Here is a 25,711-nt window from a genome sequence, read left to right as displayed (position 1 = left end):
ACCTTGGTGAGACTCCAACCATGTTCCCAGGGCATTAGCCTGGGTCTCTGGATCACTAGACCACTTGGCTCAAAGGCCAATCATTCTTGGGACTGCACTTTACAGGAAGATTATTAGCCATCGTTCTACCTTGCACTCTCTCAAGTGTCAGGCTCACTTGTCCAGAGGAATCAAGGTCTGTGCCAGTTCCTGGGTTGCTAGGCTAGTTGTCCTAAATGAGGTTGGAATTTCTCAGTAGTTTGCCCTTGCTTCTCTTTGCGAAAGTGGCTCGTTTCAGCAGAGGAATTTCTTTGGCCACTTTTCTGAACCAACAAGAGGTCATTCTGAAATTGGCCTTTCAGAAAACTGGCACTTGAAGCTCAGAGTTTCTCATTCCAGATCTGATTCACAAATGCAATATTTGTGCAATATTCTGCAAACTTCTTTTAGCCGATGTCTCCTGTTTTTCTGTCTGATCATTTAACCCTAACTATCTAGGTTTCTCCCATTCCATTCTTCCCCACAATCAGAAATTAACACATTCAGTTATTCCAACTGTGTCTTTTTGATACCCTCTTTTCACATAGAACTCTTTACCTCAGCAGGGAGTGTGAGCCTGAGAATTAATTCATCTGACCAAGCTTACGGTCACTTCAGATAACTCTTTCACTGTGTCCACTCCCTTCTCCCTCAGTGAAGCACCTGAAACAGTTTTGCTGCATCAAAGATGCTGTAGAAATGCAAGCATTATTGGAATTTATAACCCCTCAGAAATTTGTTTGCTCATTTCAGAAAGTTCTTGCCTTCACTTGATGCTTGAGCACATGCCAACTAGCAAGGAATCAGCAGCAAGTGGCAGCAAACCATTGTAGGCATAACAGTGTACTTATGAACACAGTCTCGACACAAAGACAAGTATCAAAAGGACTCCATGATCACTGACACTGAGTCTGTAATGTATATCACTTTTCATGTTCTTTCATTGTTCTATTTTACCTTTACTCTTCCAGTGGCGTTCTGATGCATATCCCAGATGACCCGCACGCTTTCTATTAAACTCCGCCATCAATGCCTTGTAAGGGTTTCTGATCAACAAGATGGCAGCATCAAAGGTTTCAATTTCTCTTTTCCCACTCTCATGAGTTTTTATACAGATAGTCCGGCCACTTTTCCAGTAGTCTTTTTCCCCTTTGAAACCTTACAGAATAATAAAGAAATCAGTGTTGCCAATTGAGGAATGGACAGCACTGTTGCATATTACATTGTAGAAAATGATGCATGGCTTATTCAAATGGAATTTTAATTTCTTTGGATTCAGGCTTAATGCTGTCATAATTGCTTTGTATACCATGAGAGATGCAAATACCTTTCTGAATGACACTGATGCTGTACCGAATCTATTAGGAATGCTATGTACAATCAATCCCAAATGTAGGTCTATTTTGATGCTGCCTATTGTGGCATTTTCTGATGCAATGCTAAATGAATCTAGATTACATAAATTCAAAAAAAAAGCATATCTGTAGGCTGCACAAAATAGATGTATTAAAGATAACTAAAATTACCAGTATAGTCTCTATGACTCTATACAATACAGTACTTACTTTGCTGACAAAAACACAAAAGAATGGCTAGATAAGTTCACATTTTATTGGTATCCAAGTCAGGTTCAATTGAAAATTGCATAAACATCTGTGTATTTTTTTTTCCTCTGTGAATGTTAAAGCAAATAAGATGCCAAATATGTCTTCTTCAATTGACATGCTTAGGGATTTATCTGTCTAGTCAAATGTTATAACAAACAGAAGATTCATATCTCGAGTGTAGAGGCTTCAGTTGTCCAGGGGCATTGATTTTCTCAAAGTGCTATTCAAAGAAAATAAGGAATATGAATAAGAGTAAATTATTCTAACCCACTCCACCATTTAATAAAATGATAGCTCATCTTTTGTTTCAACTCAATCTTCCCACATTATTCTCATATCCTTTGATTCTCTTAGTATCTGAAAATGACCAATCTCTGCCTTGAATGAGTATCCTCAGCCTTTGGTGATGGAGAATTTCCAAGCTCTATTATCATGTGAGTGAAGAAGATTCTCACCTTATGTCTGACCTTTATTCCAGGAGTGTCACTAGCCCGTGTCCCACATCTCCAGCTTTTGACAGTCAAGTAGGGGATACTATCTTCCCAGCATCTACCCGTCTAAGACCCTTTAATCATTTTATATGGTTCAGTTAAATCACTCCTCATTATTTGAAACTTCAGGGTTTAAACTTAGTCTACTCAATCTCGCCTCATTGTACAAACCCCCTATCCCAAAAACTTGTCTGGTGAACTTTTTGCTGTTGTTCCTTTAAGGAAAATATATCCCTTTACTATGTGAGGAGACTAAAATTATACAGAGTAATTCAGGTGCGTTCTCAACAAGGCCCCATATATTTGTAGTAATGCTCATTTATTTGTTGTCACCAATTCCTTTATAATATAAACCAGCTTTCCTAATTGTTTGCTGTACCTGAATATTAACTTTCTGCGATTCATGTACAAGGACACCCAGGTCTCTCTGAATACCAACATATCACCGTCTTTTAGCGTGTAAAAATGTATTCCTTCTCATATTTTATCCATCAAAATGGTAACTTCATATTATGTTCTATCTGCCACGCTCTGTCTCATTCAACCTGTTTATATCCTTTAGCAGCCTCTCTGCAATCTCCTCACAACTTACAGGCCCAACTAACTATGTTACTGCTACAGTCTGTAATTAGTTAAGGCTTAAGCACTGACACTAGTGGCACCTCACTATTTACAAGTTGCTAATATAAAAATGGCCTATCTATTAACCAATTTCTCAAATATGCCAATACATTATCCTTAATTAAATGAGGCTTAATTTTGTGCAATAACCTCTTGAATGGTACCTTATCACTTTTTTAAAAAAATAAATTCATATTACATCTACTGATTCTCCTTTATCTATCCCACTAGTTATACTCTCAAAATTACTCCAACAGATTTATTAAACACAATTTTCTTTTCACAAATACATGTTGGTACTATCCAAACAGAGGAGAGAGTCTGAGGACACTTTAGTTCATGTGCTTGTATTCATTTAGGTTTAAGAAAAGTGCTTTTTAAATGGAGTAAAATCAATCTTTTATCAGATCTTTTACATCTCACAATAAACACGTACATCTGCATGGCTCATTCCTCCGGCTTTACATTTGAGGAGCAGACTTCTTATCAACTTGTGGTTGAAGGTTTACATGAATTATACTGGAAATCTGCATTTGTTTTTAGTTTACTGTGAAGTGTTAATAAAGCAATAGCTCTGACTACTTCTGCACAATTATGCCAAGCCTTATAAAACTGATTTCTTATAAATGTAATTGATTGTCATTCTGAAACTGGTGAAAAATTAATATAATTGATAAAATTGTTATTTCCCCTTGGAACTTTAGATACGAAGGCAGCAGTAGCTCCAATGTTACCATGTAGTTCATACGGGTAGTTGTTGTATGGAAGTAAGGCAAAGAATGTTAATTGTACATTAATTATGTTTTATTAACGCAGGTGGGGAAAAATGTGTTGCTAGAAAAGCGCAGCAGATCAGGCAGCATCAAAGGAGCAGGAGAATCGACGTTTCGGGCATAAGCCCTTCTTCAGGAATTAATGCAGGTGGTGACCATTAACCAGGCATTTTATTAGATTTATTAGATTACTTACAGTGTGGAAACAGACCCTTCGGCCCAACCAGTCCACACCGACCCTCCAAAGAGCAACCCACCCAGACCCATTCCCCTACACTTACCCCTTCACCTAACACTACGGGCGATTTAGCATGGCCAATTCACCTAACCTGCACATTTTTGGACTGTGGGAGGAAACCGGAGCACCCGGAGGAAACCCACGCAGACATGGGGAGAATGTGCAAACTCCACACAGACAGTTGCCTGAGACAGGAATTGAACTCAGGTCTCTAGCGCTGTGAGGCAGCAGTGCTAACCGCTGCGTCACCCATTTATTGTACTGTTTTTGAATTAGGAGATGCATGCTTGTAGTCTGTAAATAAATATGCAAGTGTGTAAAGATTGACCCTAATGTTCACCACTTGGACCTCTGGAGTAGAACTAACACATACCTTTGTTATAAAGCGTTCCATCAAAATAATAACTTCCAGTGTAGAATCCGGTGGCATGTTCTATCAAATGCCTTGCCCATGTATTGCCAGCACCTGGGAAGCTGGAGAGAGCAACCATTACCTTTGTTTTTGTCGGCAGGAACTTCCTATCTGTACATCTGGTGTCTAGAACAGAAATGGACATCTATGAAATGAATTCCTGATTTATTTTCCTGGTACAGTTTAATTACAGACAGGACTATGAATCAACTGATTGGACTGTTTAGTCGTAATTTGAAAAACAAAAACTTATCATTTAATTTGAAAGCAATCTGAATGCTTGACACGATGTTAAGTTAGAAAGTAAATTATTTGGCACTTGGGCAATGGCATAATTTGTCCTATTTATTTGTAAACCTACACAGTCCCGCAGGATCAAATTGTGCAGCTGCATATGCTGCAGATCTTGAGTAAGAGAAAATGATAAAATTATTGTTCGTTTTCTCTTTTGGTGAAAGAGGTTTATTTTTAGTCTCTCTGGCAGTCTTTGATGTTATTCCACTGTGGCGTGTGATTGTCATGGATTGATCAATGACAACTTATTTATGCTCCAGTCTACTGAGGGTTTCTCTTGCAAACCTTCCTTAGTTGTTTTGTTTCTCTTTCACACCCTGAACCTGGTTTAGAATTCAGATTTTCAGCTCAGTAATTGCCAGTTTGGGAATTTGGGGCCAGAGTCAAAAATAAAGTGACTGCTTATTCCTGCAATGTTTTTCTTTAGATATTCCATCAAAGAAAATAAAACAATGATGAACTCACATCTGAGATCTACAAAACAGCTCATTTTAAAAAGAAAATGTTTCCTCCATGTCCTCGCCAAATTTCTGCATTTTTTTTACATTTTGGAAAGCATTTCTATTTTTACTAATTACAATGAAAAGTTAGTTTGTGGAAAAGTGGTGCATTGTTAACAGGCCACGGATCATGTTCGTGTTTGGATGTTTGTGTCCTTGTTAATTGTGAGCTTGTCTGGCCACAGAAATATATCTGCGTCCGAGCCAGAAGCTCTGGTTTTGAATCCCATTCCAGGACTAGATGGTCAAGGCAGAACCATTTGTAGCAACATGGTCAATCAAGTTGGTTAGCAACATGTAAATCTTTCTGATATGCCTATAGCAGCCACTAGGAGGATCTCCTGGTCAGTCACTCTTGATAAGGAGTGACATCCCTCATGCTATAGCCTCTGGTGACCTGTTTCAAGACAATCTATCTATGGAATTAGACATAAGCACATCCTCTGTCTGCCTCATGGACCATTGGGCATGGGATAAGAAGAGTTGTAAACTCCCAAATCATGGCAAGTGAATGTTCAAACTGAAAAATGTACATTTTAATCTTCTCAGACCTGAGATTTCTGGGATTCACAAAGAGAATAAGGGTAACTTTGTTGAACTTCATCAAGTAATCATGAAAATGTTTCTTGCTTTACATTGGGAATTGAAGATAGACAGGGCTTTGGATGAAAGAGATTGTCAGATCCTGCCCTTCAATCAAACTGTCATTCCTCAGTTTCCTGCAACACGCCACACATCCCATTCATTTTTGTTATTTTATCAGCCTGTCGATTTTGACAGAAAGTTTCAATCCCCCTTTGTTTTCTTTGCTGCTTTATTTCCATAATTGCTCCTTTCTGTCACTGGCATCAGTCACTATGTATTCTCTCACTGCTGCAGTAGGGACTTGACATGCATAGCAGCCACAGTTGTATCAAAGTTTCCTCTTGTCACATTTAAAATGGTGGTTGTCACACAATAAGAGCAGTATAAATGGCCAAGGTATGACTGAATATATACTACCTTCAACCAAAGACTGGACACTGTCAAAAGATTGGATTAAGATGAACTTTTCACAAAGGAAAAGGTCTGATTACACAAGTTGGCTTTTTTGGGACACTTTATTCCTCTGAACAAAAATGGTTGGTCAGGAAATAAAAAAAGACAGAGGGTGGAAAACATGAATTCAGAATCAACATCTAAAGTGATTTGAATCAGCCCAACAGGGACAAATGTAGATCCTGATTCAGATGGTGATGAGGTTATGGATGGTCTGGGAGATGATGGTTTGGTGGTGGGAGGTGGGGTCATAGTCAAGGGGGCAGTAGGAGGAGGTGTCCGCGAGCTGGCGTTTAGCCTCAGCAATATAAAGATCGGTGCGCCAAACTACCACTGCGCCTCCTTTGTTTGCTGGTTTGATGGTAAGGTTGGGGTTGGAGTGGAGGGCTGCACGTTGTGAGGGTGAGAGGTTGGAGTGGGTGAGAGGGGTGGAGAGGTTGAGGTGGTCAATGTCGCAACAGCAGTTGGCTATGAAAAGATCGCGGGTGGGTAAGAGGTCATCACGGGGTGTCCAGGTGGATGGGGTGTGTTGGAGCCAGGAGAAGGGGTCGTCAGAGGGTGGGCGGGAGTCCTGGTTGAAGAAGTAGGCGCAGAGGCGAAGGCGGCGGAAGAAATGCTCGATGTCTCGCCGGGTGTTGAATTCGTTAATCCGGGAGCATAGGAGGATGAAGGTGAGGCCTCTGCTGAGGACTAATCTTGCATCCTCAGAGAGGGGGAGGTCTGGAGGGATGGTGAAAATACGGCAGGGTTGGGAGCTAGGACCTGGGACCTGGTGTGGGACTGGAGCTGGGAGTGGGGGCAGGGTTAGGCATGGGGGCGGGGATCAGCCTTGGCGCGGGGACGCATGCGGCGTGGTCATTGTGCAGGCAAGTGACGTCACTGGAGGCGGAAGTAGATGCGGTGACGGCAACTCCGGGGGCGAAAGTGGCTGCGGCGAATGCAGAAACATCCTGAAGAAGGGCTTATGCCCGAAACATTGATTCTCCTGCTCGTTTGATGCTACCTGACCTGCTGTGCTTTTCCAGCAACACATTTTTAAGCTCTGATCTCCAGCATCTGCAGTCCTCACTTTCTCCATCCTGATTCAGATGTCAATGTATTGTCTTTCATGCAATTGTGACAGTATCATAATTTCTTCAAACTGGACAGCATACATTTCTGGTGTGTGGACCATAATTAATGTGTATTAAGATTGACTTTATCTGGGTATGATTTTTCCATGTCAGTGCCACCAGCATGTAACCCCCAAGAAAATGTAATAATTGCTACACAGCACAGATTGTGTAGCAATGTAGTAATTATGGGTATCACAAATTATAGGTAAACCAGAAAACACGTGTGCCAAAGCTTTAATAGTAATGCCATTCACCCTCACTCTCAATTTGCTCATCCTTCCTGAGAAAGTTGGGATATTAAGCAGTCACAGGAAATCTATATCTCATTCAGGGGTCATGTTTATTAAGTAGTCCAGGACAATGCAATTCAAACTCCACTCTGACCTCAACCTCACATATAAGCCCTTTGCAACAAATGTCGCCAAATAGCAAGGAATAGTGGCCCTATAGCCCCACTCTTTTATTCCATGAAGACTGATGCCAATTGAAGATCCCTTGCCATATTCTGCCTGAGACAAATATATAGGACTGGAAACGACAGCCATGCGTGGTCAAAAACTTGGCTGATTTCTTGGAAGTTGGCCCCACAGCCATAACCCTTTGGGAGGCTGGCTAAATTGTCTACTTGAAAGACCTCTCCTCACTGGGGAGGAAGCTCAGCCCTTGGAAGCTGTCAGCCAATCTGCAGTGCTGAAACCTCAGCAGTGGCTGTTACTGGTACTGCAGGGAGAACCTTGAGAAGGCCGAACGAAACTTGGCCAAAGAAAAGTCTTGATAATTGGCTCAGGGAAGGCACGCAAAGCTGTGGGGTGGGAAGCAATGGAGAAGAGGTGTTCATGGAGTGGGTTCTATAGATTAGGAGATGGGAAGGGTCGTTGTTATCTTCAGGGGAGCACTTTCCCTGATGCACAGATGGCTCACCCTGAAGACCTCCCTTCCTGCATTTTAAGAACTCTTTTAATAAATGTGAATTTCATTTGTGCCCATCCATCCATATCAACTGTAGATTGAGGTGGTTAGTGTATTATCAGGGAAAACAAAACTTCTAACACAGAGTAGACCCTTGGTGATGTATTTATGTATGGCGGACAGGCTGTCAATTTTGGTGCCTAACCACCCCCTGCATTATGGAAATAAGCGCAGAGTATATGTGATAGGGATGGGTTAGCCACCCACCATAAACATACCTCCCATAGGCACGTAATATTTTTTGTGGTTTTAATTTTCTTTAGAATCTATGCAGCACATTAATTAGGCCCTGTATGTTTCCTTTTTCCAAAGCTCTATTTAACCATCCAGTTTACTTCATAGAATAGAATTCCTATAGCGTAGAAGGAGGCCATTCAGCCCATCTAGTCCACACCAGCCCACTGAAGAAAATCCAACCCAGACATGTAACTCTGCATTTCTTATGGCTAATTCACCTAACCCACATATCACAGGGTAATTTAACATGGCCAATCCACCTAACCTGCACAAGTTTGGACTGTGGGAGGAAACCCACGCAGACACAGGGAGAATGTGCAAACACCACGCAGATAGTCGCCTGTAGGTGGAACCAAACCCGGGTTTCTGGTGCTGTAAGGCAGTAGTGTTAATCAATGAGCCACTGTGCTGCCCCTACTTCAATAGCTTATTCATAGATTGAACTCATGTGCAAACCATTAACACAGGGTTGGTTGGGATTTCTGGTTAACCAGTTAACATTCACTTAACATTTCAGTTCAAATCCAGCATTAATTGTTCAGTGCAAAGCTCCTCCATTTTCTGCCTCTGGAGGTGTTAGGCGCACAATTTCAATCTAAAACCTATTGACCATCACTCTGTAATTTGGTATCAAATGCTTAATCTTCCTCAGACGGGTCAGGGGAAGGCCTTTGGGGGACATCAAAACATGTCCCAATCTCAGTAAATGGCTGCTCTTGAAGGTAAGTCTGAGGGACATTACTGATGGTCCATAAATCAGTAACTGAAAGCAGCTTTATATTCAAGTTCTCAATGACAATACTTTGTACTCATAATTGATAATGTTTCACTCCCTACTAACATTGGTTAGAAATTTGGATATATAAACAACGAAATGACAGAAAAAATATTATCAAAAGATTCATTTGATAAATTCAAATATTTTTATGATGTGGTTACACACCCATCAGCTGAATACATGGATCTGACTAGTACATAAATATATTGTATCTTGGTTTCAAATCAACATGTCACTGTTAAACCGCAGAATGCAATCTTTCAGTTTTACCTTGAACAGGAGTCTGATAGATAACACAATAATTTTCATCACCCAAGAATTCAGTTGTAGTGTCACTTGATAGTTTTCCACAGAGTTGGTCATTCGCAATGTCGTGAAGTGTGAAGTCAGTTGTGGCAAATCCACAGTAACACTCAATCCTCCTGATGACAATGAGGGGAAACTCCTGTCAAGAGAAATTGCATGATATTGTGACATCAGCCTCTGAATCTCTTTTGAAGCCAATACTACATGTGTCGATCTGTCTGTACTGTCAACCGAGGAAAACTATTCTCCTCCTTTCGCTGACTCTCGGCTGCAAAACAGGTCAAATATCCTGCACTCACAAGTATTAGACTTGGTGAAAGTGAGGACTACAGATGCTGGAGATCAGAGTCAAGATTAGAGTGGTGCTGGGAAAGCATAGCAGGTCAGGCGGCATCCGAGGATCAGGAAAATCGATGTTTCGGGCAGGAGCCCTTCATCAGGAATGAGCCTCATTCCTGATGAAGGGCTCCTGTTCAAAACGTCGATTTTCCTGCTCCATGGATGCTGCCCGACCTGCTATGCTTTTCCAGCACCACTCTAATCTTGACTCAAATATTGGACTTGTGCAACACACTCCTTGCAGACCTTAGCTTTCAAAGATTATTTCCACTCAGTACATGCACATTTCACTTCAGGCACATTGCATACATATACATGCTTTTGGAAATCTGAATAAATCTTTTGGAAAAAAAACCCTTGCAAAGTATGTTAACTCATAAAACTGAAACACACTTGCCTTTAAGCAAAATCTCTTCACACAATGACACCTAATTTAAAATGACCCTTGGCAGTATTGGGGGATGATGGCTTAACATTTTTGCATGATGTTTCTCTGTTGTGAAATATCATTGTGTTTAAACATATTGTGTTTAAAAAGTAGCCTCCAGCCATATTTGCCAGTCATGAATTAATTGACATACTTTTACTTGTGATTTCCTAGTCAGTCTTAGCTTGGTAAAAGTCACTTATTGCCACATCATTCTTGTGCCATCATAGGAAACAATCACCTCCATTTACTGAAGGAATCGATGACTCAGCCTATCCAGAACTCTACTCATGAAGTGACAACTGGCAGTAAGTTAGTTTGCTGCCTCATTCTAGTACAAGCCAGTCACGTAGAAAGAGCTCAACCAGTCCAGCGCGCCTATACTCACTTTCTGAAAGTGCTGCTACCTAGTCCCACTATCTTAGCCTGTCAACATAACTTTGCCATTTTTCCTTTTTGAATATGTATCCAACTATGTTAAAAAAAACTTACAACTGAACCATGCAGACCAGGCATTGCAAGACCAAAACTTCCTCTCTTATTTGGGAATCAGTGCTGTATAGTAGGGGCAGTCTGGGAGAGGATCTTTGTCATCTGAATGTTTAGTCTAAGGCCCATTCTCTCATACAGCTCCATGAATACATCAATACTTGTTTAGAGCTCAGAATATGCATTGAATATGCATAACGTGCATCATCTTCATAATGAAGTTTGATAACAGATGGTGGGGTGTTCTTGTTTCTGGACTAGAGATGTCTCTTGCTTGTCCTGTAGAGTAGTTCCACACCAACACAGGAAGCTTCACTGATGTATGCAATGAGCTTCCAGAAAAGGTAGGGGAGGCTGGTACAATTACAACATTTAAAAGGCATCTGGATAGATATATAAATAGAAGGGAGGGGTATAGAGGGATATGGGCCAAGTTGGCAAATGGGACTAAATTAATTTAGGATATCTTCTCAGCATGGATGAGTTGGACCAAAGGATCTGTTTCTGTGCTGTACATCTCTATGACTTTATGATATGCGACAGAATGTTGTGACAAGGAAGATGAAGACAAATATTAATACAAGCCCTGGTAGCCCATTTTTCACACGTATTCAGGCTGTGATGGATCCATGAGTAGAGATCACTGCTGATGTGCTGTAATGCATCAGACAGAGGATAGAGATGAAATTCTGTGGGAAACTGAATTTCAGGAGTCCATACTCAACCCCCATCCCAGTTGTCAGAGTCAAAGCTATTGTGAGGTCGAAGAAGACTATGCATAAAGGTTGCTGCTACTCTCTCAGCACCTTTCCAGGGCTTGTCTTGCTGCAAAGTTCATGTCCCCTGTAGCTCTTGATGGATGGAACCTATATTGTTAGGAGCTATTAGAAGGAAGTGACTGAGGGTGATTTTATGCAATGATTTGCCCTGGGCTGGAAAGCAGGGATATTAGTCTGTAATTACCAGATAGGCCAAGTGCAAACGGGACTAGATTAGGTTAGGATATCTGGTTAGCATGGACAAGTTGGACTGAAGGGTCTGTTTCCGTGCTGTACATCTCAATGTCTCTATGACTCTATATGGTCGCAATTATGACATCTTGAAGATACTCTTGCATACTCTCCTCCTTCCAGAGGGAGATAAGGGCAAGGCCACAACATTTTAATACTTTTGTGGAGATTTCATCTGTGCCAGCAGTTTGTTCTCAATTGTCCGATGGCGTTTTTCAACCTTGTATTGGGCTGAGGTGGCAGTAGGGAGCTTGCTGTGGGATTTGATTGAGAAAATGCACATGAAGTGTTGAACGTTTATTGAGGAAATTCTCAAATGCTCCTTCAAATGAGCACTCACTATCTCTCTGTCCTTGATAACTGTCACTACATTCTTAACCAAAACATCATTAAACAAAGATCAAAATAACCCTTTTTCTACAAGCCAACTTCTCCTGTGGTCATACGAAATTTGCTACATTTTTAATGCTCAAAGAGCTGTTACTGATGCTAAGGGAACACTTCAAAGATTAAACTGCCAAAGCATTAAAATGGAACGAATTCACTAGCATAGACTACAAACATTTTGGCAAGCTTCTGGATTAATTGTTTAAATATTCCAAGTTGTTATCATCAAACTACAAGATATATTAAAACAAAGGTAACTTCTGCAGTTTCACACTGTAATCAGCAAAACTGTCGCTAAAAGAACAAACAAGGTCTCTGGTCAATAGCTCCTCCAAAATACGGCTTCGCTCACAATGCAGGGTTCCCTCAGCACTGTACTGGTATTCAGCCAATATTTATGTGCAAGACTTTTGTGTCAAGTTGACCCCACAATCTTTTGATGCAGGGCCAACAGCTCTGATACTGTGCTGACCCCTGCTAAGAGATCAGTTGCCTTGGTGCATGCCTTCTGAATAAAGCCATGAGGGGTGCGTATATTGTTCACTTCATATGCAATCAACAGAATTGCCAGCAGCTTTATTTGCAAATTTGAAAAAAAAACAAGGTTGAAAGCATTCATCCAAAGAAATTCAGCTGACCTCAGGCCACAATTGCAATCAAACATCTACTTTGGCCCCAGCACCAACAGATAAGAAACTGCTGAGGCGAGACCATTATATCTCTCTGTAATAGGGTGAAATCTCCAGCAAGGTATCAATACTGAAGCCCAGAGTGATTGCCAAGAAAAAGCTCACACAAAATGGAATACATTATCATGGCTATGTATGTTCTTCACTTGATTATTTTTTTACTGCAAATTATTTTTGAGAGTGTAAAGGTTTCTAAAAAACATTTCAATTGTAAGTACTTATTCAAGGGTTCCTGCAACAAAAAAGGTAAGAGATAGAATTGGTATTTTTGAGATTCACAACTGATTTAAACTAGATAAGGCTAGATTTCATTTTCTCAGCATCGTTGCTTACATGTTAAACCAATCCCTAGCCTTGATGCTCCTTTGCTTTGGAGGGAGTGAGGATACAGGCATAACCTGTAATCTGGCCTCTAAAGTACTGCTAATGGAATGTTTAATCCTCTCTTAATTCCACAGCTCAACGATGCTGCAGATGGAATCAAAATGCACAGGATCCTGCTGACCCCAATGTAAGAGAAATTCAGAAGTGCCTTTCCCTTCCAATTTTGAACCTGTAATTTATTTTCATAGGTCTCGTAGCTTGGATAAGGTAGTCAACCATCAACCATTTATGTGTAACTTTCTGGAATGAGTGAATGAGAATGAGTAAGAAATGAAAAAAAAAAGATTTCTTTCTGTTAGTCATTGAGGGAGACACAAATTGTTAAGGTTTTGATAAATATTGTCATCAGCAAATTCCACACCAGAATTCAAGCAGTTGAGTCCTCTCACCACCCCTTTGCTCTGTGCCTTTTTTGTCTGATCTATGAGCATGAGATGAGGAGTCTATTCAACCCCTCAAGCCCATTCTATCATTCAATGCAGTATTGGCAGATCTGTATGCCAATTCTCTTTACTCAAATTCGCTCTATATTTCTAAATGTATTAGGGGTAACAAAAATCTTTCTCAGGTTTAAAATGAACAATTTATAGAGCACATATTTCCACTTGCTGACAAAAATTCCAAATGTTTACCACCCGTTGTATGTAGAAATGTTTCTCAATTTCATTTTGGATCTGATTGTAATGTTTAGACAATTCTTCCTGAGTAACAGAAGTAATTTGTCTCAAGCTACCCCATCTTTTCTCCTTAATATCTTGAAAACCTTTCACCAAATCGTCCCTTAACCGTCTAAATCTGTGCAAGTACGACATCGGCTGATATTTTATCTTTCTGAGTCCTATAATCGCCAGTTTTGACCTAGTCCTCAGAAGAAGCAGCAATGAGAAGAAACATGAGCTTTATCTTCTTGTCACGGGGAGAGAGGGGTGCAAGGTGTTAGAGGCGAGCTCAGGAGTTTGGTTTCATTAGTTACCCCCTGCCTGCCAGCCCAGAAGTCAGTTAACCTTCCCACCCAAAGGGAAGGCAGGAAATTAGAGAGGTAGCAGATTGAGGGTCATAGGTGACCATTAACTGACCTTTAATTACTGATGAGTTGAGAAAGTCATCCAGCTTTATATTGCAGAGGCAATGAGAAGAGGGTGAGGACAAAGTTGCTCTCAGAGTGCAGATATCAAAATGCCTGCAAAATTCTGGGTGTGGTAGGATTCCTGTGGCACTTTGGTAGTGTCCCTACCTCTAAAGAAGGATGGCCCGGTTCGAGTTCCACCTGCTCCAGAGGTGTGTAGTAAAATCTCTACATTGCTGAACAGTTTGATTAGGAAATAACAACTCTGAGTGGGGTTTATAGTGGCTTTTACCCCAGTGCTTTCCCTTCTATAACACTTGTTTTCAGTTCCTCCAGATGTACCTTCGAAGTTCCAAGGTAACTTTTCAGCGTTGGAGAAGTACTGTTCTATTCTTTATATGCCCAAAGGGGATTCACTCATATTTGCCTATAGTATTGCCTTTTGACTTAAGCTATGTAAGTTTATTCATGCATCAACAATTTGTAGTATGCTCTCTATCTACTTTTGCATCTGCAAAACCAGTGTAGGGGTAAGGATCAAGGAAAGAGTAGTACTGATGCAAAGGTGCACCTCCAGAGGAACACTCAATATTAAATGCAAGGTACAAATCTCTACACCATGGTCCCGAATATATTTGTATTTAACCGCCATACATGTTATCCTGATCTTGCCAATAAATGAAATTCACTTATGTAAGAAAAAAGGTTCATTTCTTTTTCTGTGTTCACTGTGTAAAATGCCTTCAGAGGGGAACTGTCCTGATCTGTTAATGATAACATTTGAAGCATATCAAGATTCCCACTGCAACAGATAAGCTTGCAAATTATCAGAAGAAATAATTATTTCAATCATTAAAAATATTTGCCTGTAGCCTTTGAAAAAATGAATGCATTAATATTCATCAGGGGTATGAGATTGGATTGTGCTCTATACTGCAGCCTAGACAACCGTTACAGCGTCATAGAGTCATCCAACAAGGAAACACTCTTCGGTCCAACCAGTCCATGCCAACCATTACCATAAATTAAATACAGTAAACCCTTCTGCCTATGCTTGGACCATAACCCTCCAAACATTTCTTATTCATGTTCTTATCTAAATGTCTTTTAAACCATTGTAACTGTACTCACATTCATCACTTCCTCTGGAAGTTCACTTCATCTATGAACCACTGTATAAAAAAGTTGCCCCTCATGCCTTTTTTTAAATCTTTCACCTCTCACCTTAAAGATATGTCATCTAGTCTTGAAACCCCCCACAGCTGATGATTTTATAAACCTCTATAAGGTCACCTCTCAACTCCCTATGTTCCAGTGACAAAAGTCCCAGCCTATCCAGCCTCTTCGTATAACTCAAACCCTTTTCTTTGCAAAGACAGAAAAAAGAAATGGAAGAGTGATTAAAACTTTAGAATTTTTCTTTGTTTGGTAATTGGCAGTGAGACACTCATCTTTGGCGAATTGCCAATTGGCTTTTAATGATTATCAACTTCAACATTCTTTGCAAAGAACCCTTTCCTTTGCAAAGAATGTTGAAATTGATAATCATTAAAAGCATCAGTCTACTGTCCCTTCCCAAACTTGCCAGAATTCATGTGCAAATTCACTATGAAACACAGCCCAGCTGAATTCAATCTAATCCTATCACAATGTTTACAAATAGCACTTAATTTCATAGGTTCCAAGCTGGTGGGAAGCACCCCACACCTGGGGTTATGTGAAATATTGCATGATGACTTTGGGTCAGCAATTCAACATTGTCCAACCAATCCTTAACAATATTGAAGGTAAGCAGTTGCCGAAGGCAGAGGACTGATTGCTTGCCCTTTTGTAAAACAAGATTGACAAGATACTGAGCTCATCAAAAAGCAGACCAATTGAAAATTCTTGTTGCACTCTTAACTTTTTAATATACGTGTGGTAAACATTGGGACAGCCCAAATATGAGGGGACGACAATTCCAACAAATAGGATGATGACTGTATGTAGCAGTGAGCATGCTATGGAAGTGGCATTGTTTGGCAGTTTGTTCTGTTTATGCAAGCTGACATAACAAGTAAAGTCTGAGTGAGAGACAAGGGGCCTTGAAATTGGTGGCCAGAACCAATGTCCGCTTCACTGTCCATATCCTCATCCATCAGATGTTCTCTCCTAGCTGCCTATTTGGGCACAAATCTCTTTTCACAATTCCAACTGGCCGGTGAGCACTTGAATCAACATGTTCAACATGGTGGAGGCTGGAGAGTATGAACCATGAACCTCTAGATATGTCTCCCTCACCCCACTGCTGCAATCTAGCCCATGGACATGCAGCAGGGAATCCAAGCCCTGGCTAAAGTTTCCACTTGGCAGCCCCATCACAGCCTCAGATTGACTAACTCCCCTATCAGAAACATTTGATATGCTTCGACATTATGTGTTTTCAACAGCTTTTATTTGCTCTTAATATCAAACATGCAAGCATAATCTGACCTAATTTGCACAGAAATACAATCTTTTAGCTATCAATTGACATCAATTGCACTCAAGAGCAATCACATAGCTATAATTTGATATCCCAAGTGGTCATCAACAGGCATTATTGTCACCAATTGGCATCAAATTTGTAGTTAGCCTCACTCGATTTTCATTCATTGCTCAGAAGCTGACCGATCAGAAATTCAGCAATGTTCAGTAAATCAGTTGACATGAACAATTTTGTGCCATGAATGTTATGTAATTTATTGTGTTGACTGCTTAATAGGCAGCGTGCTGATTCTATAGTGGGGGCTGAGAACATACATGTCTCCCTTTTTGTTCTTCCAATTCCTGTATATCGGTAGCCACTTGTACTTGTACCTTTGGAAACATCATTCTATTTACGGCTCCACTATACTTACTCCTCTGTGGGAAAATATCTGCCACCTGCCTACCCACAGCATGGCCACACAGAACACAGAAAATTAAGCCTGTCCAAACCATACAAGAAACACCCAGAATGCCTCAGCATTGACCAAACAGGCTGACAAGGGAAACCAGACATGATCACAGTCACTCGCAGACCAGGGAATACACTTGGCAAGACAACCTGACAATAAGTTTCCTGTATCCGATAAGCACAGCTGTCCCAAAGCCCTAAGGGCAGTCTCGTACCCCTGCGATACCAAAGCCACACAAAGCTGAGGTCAGACAGAGTCACCAGAATACCTCGCTCACAGGAGAGCAACAATGGAAACACCTTACTGCCAGGAAAAGGGACATTCTCACCTACCCACAAAGAGAGCTGGAACCTCCTGATCCCATTAAGGACCAATTGATGCTGCCAGATGCTTCATTGTAGCTACATTCAGGACATTCTTCTGAGAACCTCTTTGCAATTATCACCATTGTAACTGGATTACTTGACTATCAAGACAGTTACATTTTCACTACTTTTAATTAGCATCATTGTACTGTATTCCTATAAAACCTGGCTTGATTCTCAGCTCGGGGAAGAGAGTGTCGGCTACCTGGACAGATTGCCTGTGCTGTTTCAGCTTGGTCAATTTCTCTTCTGTGAGATCGCTGTGTTAATAAACAGTTTGCTAATTTCATTTTGATCTGTGTTTTGTGACCTTTGCTTTATTGGGCTAATTTCTCTGACATTCTCTTATCCCATAATTCATGTAGCTGACCTCATTGTTAAGCCTCCCATAAGGAAAAAACAAGTTCTGAACAGTGATTGTATGTGTGTCTTAATGGAAACTAATTTGAGGGGTATGTTTATTACTATTTTATTTTGCATAAAATTTCAAGAATAATCTAATTGGCAATTTCAAGAGAGATTTGCATGCGTTGAAATGTATACTGGCTCTTGAGAATAAAACTTGTGAGTTTATAGTTTTCATTATTGTGCATCACATAGCCAATTGTAAAACTACTTCATAACCTCAAACATTGACATTGGTATTTTATTATTTCATTTCTTTTATTCGTTCACGTTATCAGTTGGATCCTTCACAGTTCCTTCTGAAAAGCTGATGTACACCCACAGCGCTGTTAAGGAGGGAGTCCCAGGACTTTGGCCCAGCCACAGTGATGGTATGGTGATACATTGCTATGTCACAATGGTACGTGGCTTGAAGGGAAACTTACAAATGGTAGCGTTCCCAAGTATCTGCTGTCCCTATCCTTCCAGACAGTACAGGTATTGGCATGGGTTTGGAAGATGCTATTGAAGGGGCTTTGGTGAATTTGTGCAGATGATACACACCGTTACTGAAGACTGGTGGAGGAGATTACTTGTGGATATGGTGTCAGTCAAGTGGGCTGCTTTGTCCTGGATAGTATCAAGCTTCTTGAGTATTTTTGGGGATTTATTCAGTCAGGCAAGTGTTGAGAGTATGTTGTTGGAAAAACAGATCAGATCAGGCAGCATCTGAGGAGCAGGAAAATCAATGTTTCGAGCAATGACCCCAACATCAGGAATCATCGATGTTGGACTAGAGCCCTTCATCAGGAATCATCGTTCAGGCAAGTGCAGTATGTCAGATCACAACCCTGACTTGTTTTTGGGGATTAGGAGGTTGGTTGCTCACCGCAAGCCTCTGATCTGCTCTTACAGCCATTTCATTTATTTGACCAGTCTAATTCAGTTTATGGTTAATGGTAATATCCAAGGCATTGGCATTAGGAGATTCAGCAATGGCAATGTCATTGAATGTCAAGAAGCAACATTTTGAGATGGTTTATTGCTTGGCATTTGAGTGGCTCAAATGTTGTTTGCCACTTATTAACCCAAACCTGGATTTTGTCCAGATGTTGCTGCATGTGGTCAAGAACTCTTCCAGTAACTGGAAGGGTGCTGAACATTGTGCAATCATCAGTGAACATCTTTACTTCTGATGTTATGATAGAGGGAAGGTCATTGAAGAAGGAGAAGATGGTTGGGTCCAGGACAATACCTGAGGATCTCCTGCAGGGATATACTGGAGCTGAAGCAACTTTCCTCCAACAATCACAACAATCTTTCTTTGCTTCCAATGTTGCGGGAGCTCCTTGATGCCACATTTGGTTGAATGCAGCCTTGATGTCAAAGGTTGTCACTCTCACCTCACCTCTGAAATTCAGCTCTTTTGGCCATGCTTGAACCAAGGCTGTAATAAAGTCCCGAGCAGAATGGCCCTGGCGGGACCCAAAGTGAGCTTCACTGAGCAGGTGCTGCTTGATAGCACTTAACGACACCTTCCATCACTTTACTGATAATTGAGAATAGATTGATGTGGCTGTCTGGATTTATGTACTGGGCAGATTTGGGCAATTTTTCATGTTGTCAGGTAGATGCCAGCATTGTAGCTGTACTGGAACAGCTTGACTAGGGGATCAGCTAGTTCTGGAGCACAAATCTTTGGTATTACTGGTGGAAACATGTCAAGGCCCATAAGTCTTTGCAGCATCCAGTGTGTCCAACCATTTCTCAATGTCATGTGGGGGGAACCAAATCGGCTGTGATCTGTGATGATGGGGAGCTCTGAAGGAGGCCGAAATGGATCATCAACTTAACACTTCTGGCTGACGATTGCTGCAAATGTTCAGCCTTATCTTTTCACCATCACTGAGGACAGGAATATTTATGACACCTCCTTCTCCAAAGAGTTGTGTAATTGTCCACCACCACTCACAACTGGATGTGGCAGGATCTCACAGCTTAAATGTGATCCGATGTTTGTGGAATCGCTTATCTCTGCCCATCACTTGCGGATTATGCTGTTTGACACATAAGCAGTCCCTTTACTTGTTGCATCATCAGATTGGTACCTCATCTTTAACTGCTGCTCCTAGTATGCCCTCCTACACTCTCCACTGAACCAGGGTTGATCCCCTGGCTTGATGAGAGTGGTTGAGTGGGGGGTATACTGGGCTATGAGGTTGCAGCCTATGTTAGAGTACAATTGTGCTGCTGTTAATGGCCTACAACACCTCATGGATGCCCAGTCTTGAGTTGCTAGATTTTTTTTTCCCTTTATTCATTCACGGTGTGAGGGTGGTTGCTGGCTAGGCAGCATTTATTGCCGGTCCCTAATTGACCAGAGGGCAATTAACAGTTAACCACTTCGCTGAGGGTCTGGAGTCACATGTAGGCCAGACAGGTAAAGATAACAGTTTCCTTCCCTAAAGAACATTGGTGAACCAGATGGGTTTTTCTGACAATTGGCAATGGATTCATGGTCACTGTTAATTCCCGAATTTCTTTTAAATGGAATTCAAATTCCCTCATCTGTCATGGCAGGATTTGAACCTGAGTCTTCACAACATTATCTGGGTCTCTGGATTGGATTAACAGTCCAGCAATAATACCACTAGGCCATTGCCTCCCTCCACATCTGTTCCAAGTGTAAACGTATTCTATATTCTCAATGTGAAGGTGAGATTTTATCCCAATAAGGTCTGTGCGTGGTCACTCTTACCAATCCTGTCATGGACAGATGATCTGCAGGCAGATTGGTGAGGATGACATCAAGTATGTCTTCCCCTCTTATTGATTCCCTCACTACCTGCTGCAACACCCTCATCATCTGTTCCTTTCACTCCTCCTCCTTTGTCAGATTGGACTGAATAAAACTCTGCTTCTCTTTCAGTGCTGCCTGATCTGCTGAGTGACTCCAGCATTTTCAGTCATTCTAATTTTTTTAAAGAGATTATTAGAGTCATAGAGATGTACAGCATGAAAACAGAACCTTTGGTCTAACTCATCCATGCCGACCAGATATCCTTACCTAATCTAGTCCCATTTGCCAGTGCTTGGCCTATACCCCTCTAAACCCTTCCTATTCATACACCCATTCAGATGCCTTTTAAATGCTGTAATTGTACCAGACTCCACCACTTCCTCTGGCAGCTCCTTCCATACACACACCACCCCCTGCGTGAAAAAGACACCCTTTAGTTCCTTTTTAAACTTTTCCCCTCTCACCCTAAAACTCATGCCCTCTAGTTCTGGACTCCCTCACCTCAGGGAAAAGACCTTGTCTGTTTACCATATGCATATCCCTCATGATTTTATAAACCTCTATAAGGTCACCCCTCAGCCTCTGACGCTCCAGGGAAAACAGCCCCAGCCTATTCAGCTTTCCCTATAGCTCAAATCCCCCGACATTGGCAACATGATGTCCAGCCTGGGTTTAATAGGATTTTTCTTTCTGCACCATTTGACATATGTTCAAACCACAATTTTATTAACAAAGGACTTTTGAAATTCAGAGAAGTACTTGACTGAGAACAAAAATACAACAATTGTCCAGTAGCTGTCTTAGCACCATTAATAAACAAAGATACGTGAAGATACAAAAATAGATGCGCAAAAAAACACCAGCTGGTTATTCAGCCTTGTCTCATGCAATGAATTTTTAGACTGGCTTATGTCTAAGTCACAATGCCAGGATTAACAGTTCAACTCCAATTGGAATTTCCACCAAACAGGTTGCCAGGAAATCTGAAAAACTCACCACACCTACAGTCTTAATGTTCAGGTCAACCTTCAGTGTAATGTAAACTTCACTCATCTCCAATATCCACTAACTTTCAACATAGCTCATACTTTTCACTTCCATAACATGGGCCCATACATAATACGTAATTATAATTTCTGGTCTCCTTAATGAAAGGCTACACCTACCTTTTTCGTGCAGAACTCAGTGCATTTAGCAACAGTCAGGTTAGGCTGGATTGAGTAGACCGGGAAGGTTGCAGTTAAATTCTTGGGTATCTTGAAACATCCTCGATAGAGAACATTCCTATCTGAAGCAACATAAAGTGCATATTTTATGATCATATTTTAAATCAATGAGCCTAGGACAATTATTTCAAAGCATCGCTCTCTGCTATCAATATCTTTGTAAATTAAGTGTATCAGAATGGGGCTACTGATGCGACCACAGAACATGAAACAGCTCTATGTCCTAGTCAGCTCTTCTCTGGGAAAGAAAGATTCTTTTCTCTGGTTGTCCCAAGTCTTAAGAGCCATACTCAAAGCATCTGTAGAATAACAGTGTCATTAAACAGATCTCTTTTTTAAAAATTAACAATTACAAATGTTACTGTTAACACATTCTGACTGCTTTCTTTATAAAGAATCCGTGTGCAATTTTTCATGATTTCATGACAAATGTCAAGGAGCTATAAAGCTGGACGAGAATGTTGAACAACAGAGGACAGCTCAAAGTACAAAAAAATCAATGAAAATAAATCAGTGCAATAGGGAGCTGTGGAGGAATATGCCTTGTGCTGGAATAATTTATTGTTGGCTTTAAAAAGGATTCAAACAGTACATGGCAAAGTTTATTTATTATTGGTGATTAAGTTCTGTTGGTATTAAAATTATATAATAGAAAATTCAATGGCAACATTCTCTGGAAAGTATTGGTAGAATCTTAACGGTTCCCAATCGAGGTATTTTTTATTTGTTCATGGGATGTAGATGTTGCTCGATGAGCCAGCATTTACTCCCCATCTCTAAATGCCCTTGAAATGAGTGACTTGTCACGCCATTTCAGAGGCTTTCAAGAGTCAACTATATTGCCGTGGGTCTGGAGTCCAATGTAGGCTAGACCAGGTAAGGATGGCAATTTCCTTCCCTGAAGGATAATCATAATTTGTATGACAATTTCGGATTTGCAGGCAGACGGTCTGTAAACTTCCCTGGGTGGCTTTCTCACCATCCTCGCATACCCCTCCCTTCCCCCACCAGCCTAACTGCAAAGCTCCTGAGTGGCCAATTAATGGCTTAGGTAAGGGCTGGTACTGGCCCTTTTTCAAGCCTGGGTACCCCCACCAGAGAAGAGATGAGCCTCCAGGCTACTCCTTCCCCACAAACCCCTCAGCCCCTCAAGTCACTAAGAAACCTAGGAATTCCCCTTGTCTTAAAGCTCAGAACGTCAATTCTTATGGACTGCATGTCGTCCCAGCAGTGGCCACTGATCTCAGTGGTGCAACTGGCCAGTAGCACAGTGAGGTAAGATTTCTGCTGGAGCGAGGGGATGGAAGTCTCGTCTCCAGCTGATTAGCACACCATTCAATAGATGTTACATAAATGATTTGGACGCGAGCAAAAGAGGTACAGTTAGTAAGTTTGCAGATGACACCAAAATTGCAGGTGTAGTGGACAGCAAAGGCTGGGGCTGTTTTCCCTGGAGTGTCGGAGGGGTGACCTTATAGAGGTTTACAAAATTATGAGGGGTATGGATAGGGTAAATAGGCAAAGTCTTTTCCCTGGGGTCAGGGAGTCCAGAACTAGAGGGCATAGGTTTAGGGTGAGAGGGGAAAGGTATAAAAGAGTCCTAAGGGGCAACGTTTTCACACAGAGGGTGATACGGGTATGGAATGAGCTGCCATTGGAAGTGGTGGAGGCTGGTACAATTGCAACATTTAAGAGGCATTTGGGTGGGTATATGAATAAAGGTTTGGAGGGATATGGGCTGGGTGCTGGCAGGTGGGACTAGATTGGGTTGGGATATCTGGTCGGCACGGATGGGTTGGACCAAAGGGTCTGTTTCCATGCTGTACATCTCTATGGCTCTATCACTCTATGACTCTATGTGGGCCCTTCTTGTGGTGGCAGAGCAGGAACCCAACATGACAGGAAAAGGCCGCTCTATGTCAACCATTTAACCCTTGTCTCTTACTTCAAGAATGGGCACATCGAATAAAGTTGAGGAGAAATATTTAAACTTTTTTGATCTTGATTCTTATTTTTAAAAAATGCTTATTGGGAAACCCAATATTTTTAAATTCATATCAGAATTCTATGTGTCCCATTTTTTTTCCAACTACTGCACAGAGAGTCCAGCCCTCATATTCAGGACTTCCCTTTCCAGGTCCTTCTGCTACTTCTCTTCTTTTAAGACCTCCTTTAAAATAATTTCTTTGACTCAGCTTTTGGTTACTTTTCCTAACAACTCCTTTGATGCCCTTTATCTTTGGCATACATTTTTGTGAATCAGCGCCAGAGTACATTTGACTGTAAAGCTATTATCAGCAAGTTCTGATCATTGTACCTGAAGAAAGATAACATTATTCTGCGTCTAATCAAGATCTTGAACAGATCCCCGCATTCCAAATTGATCTGTTGAGATTAGTTTTAAAATGCAGAGTCACACATGCTATGCTCAGTACAGTATATAGTACAGCACAGTAGAATAGATCAAGCACATAAATCTAATTCTCTGTACAATAGGCTGCTTGTTCTTTTCCTTTAACTCAGTCATTGCATTATTCAGTGTCAAAATGGTAGTTCTGGCTTTTTCTGGCCAACGTAACACATAGCACATTCATGTAAGATAGCGGCATCATTCCTGGGGGTTTCATCACATTGGAGAATGTGAGGACTGCAGATACTGGAGATCAGAGTCAAAACGTGTGGCACTGGAAAAGCACAGCCAATCAGGCAGCATCCAAGGAGCAGGAGAGTCGACGTTTCGAGCATCAGCTCTTCATCATTCCTGGGGGTTTCACCAGATTATGTGCCAGCACTCACCTCCTCCCCAGCAAAAACAGCCTTTCTTACCTCTCTCCAGTATGATCACAACTCATAAACAATAGTGTGGAAAGTAAATGAAAAAAAAACTACGCAAAATTTCTTTACAGCAGCGAACAATATTTAATTTCTGAAGACTCTCAGAATCATGAAAAGTTGCCAAACACACATACGGTTCAGTGGCAGTTTGAAAGTTCATTGGCATCTGGCACTGTGGCTATTTCTTAGCAATTCTACAACAATAAGGTAAACTGGACAGATTGAGCCAGCAAAAACAAAATCATATTTACAAGGTGCTTCGTCACCTCATCTCATCTTAAAGAGCTTCATGTTGTCATCACTTTGAAGTGGAACTATTCTGTACCAACAAGTTCATCTAACAGGTTGAACAGTCAGTTAATCCTTTCGATGGTAAGTAAATGATGGAGGATTCCTGTGCTGGGTAACAGCAAAATTCCTTCATAGTTTTCAAACTGTGCTGGACTTTTTTTTCTGCCTGGACCACTGAAATGAAGAGACAAGGAGATGGCGTAACCTTTCATCTGAAGAATAAATGCTTAGCACAAGCAATATGAGAGAGATAATTCTGCTCTGTTCATGAGTAAGAAACTATTTTTCATTGTATTTTACCTCAGGAGCCAGTCGCAGAATGAGGTCATTCAGCACTTTCAGCATGCTCCATCATTTTAGATCATATCTGATCACTACCTCAATGTCATATTCCTGCTCGAGATCCATACTCATAGAGTCATAGAGATTTACAGCATGGAAACAGACCCTTCGGTCCAACCTGTCCATGCCGACCAGATATCCCAACCCAATCTAGTCCCACCTGCCAGCACCCGGCCCATATCCTTCCTATTCATATACCCATCCAGATGCCTCTTAAATGTTGCAATTGTACCAGCCTCCACCACTTCGTCTGGCAGTTCATTCCATACACGTACCACCCTCTGTGTGAAAACGTTGCCCCTTAGGTCTCTTTTATATCTTTCCCCTCTCACCCTAAACCTATGCCCTCTAGTTCTGGACTC

The 25,711-nt window shown here is 41.2% G+C and overlaps 1 protein-coding gene across 9 annotated transcripts in view; it reads right to left on the bottom strand.

Moving 5' to 3' along the window:
- The window catches only part of LOC122564034 (WSC domain-containing protein 1-like), a 152,579-nt gene that overhangs the window by 2,738 nt on the left and 124,130 nt on the right, over positions 1 to 25,711 (bottom strand). For 8 of the 9 annotated variants that reach the window (XM_043718493.1, XM_043718497.1, XM_043718490.1 and 5 more), the window contains 4 exons: positions 21,822 to 21,943; positions 9,362 to 9,536; positions 4,122 to 4,286; positions 976 to 1,176 (listed from right to left, as the gene is read on the bottom strand). In XM_043718493.1, the coding sequence (XP_043574428.1) occupies positions 976 to 1,176; positions 4,122 to 4,286; positions 9,362 to 9,536; positions 21,822 to 21,943 (663 nt within the window). The remainder of the gene's footprint in view (positions 1 to 975; positions 1,177 to 4,121; positions 4,287 to 9,361; positions 9,537 to 21,821; positions 21,944 to 25,711) is intronic. The other variant, XM_043718498.1, reaches the window with a different exon arrangement.

Source organism: Chiloscyllium plagiosum, chromosome 28 (genome assembly GCF_004010195.1).
Source record: "Chiloscyllium plagiosum isolate BGI_BamShark_2017 chromosome 28, ASM401019v2, whole genome shotgun sequence".
Classification (NCBI taxonomy): Eukaryota; Metazoa; Chordata; class Chondrichthyes; order Orectolobiformes; family Hemiscylliidae; genus Chiloscyllium; species Chiloscyllium plagiosum.
The sequence above is the reverse complement of the archived record's forward strand: the minus strand, read 5'-3'. Positions and strand labels throughout refer to the sequence as shown.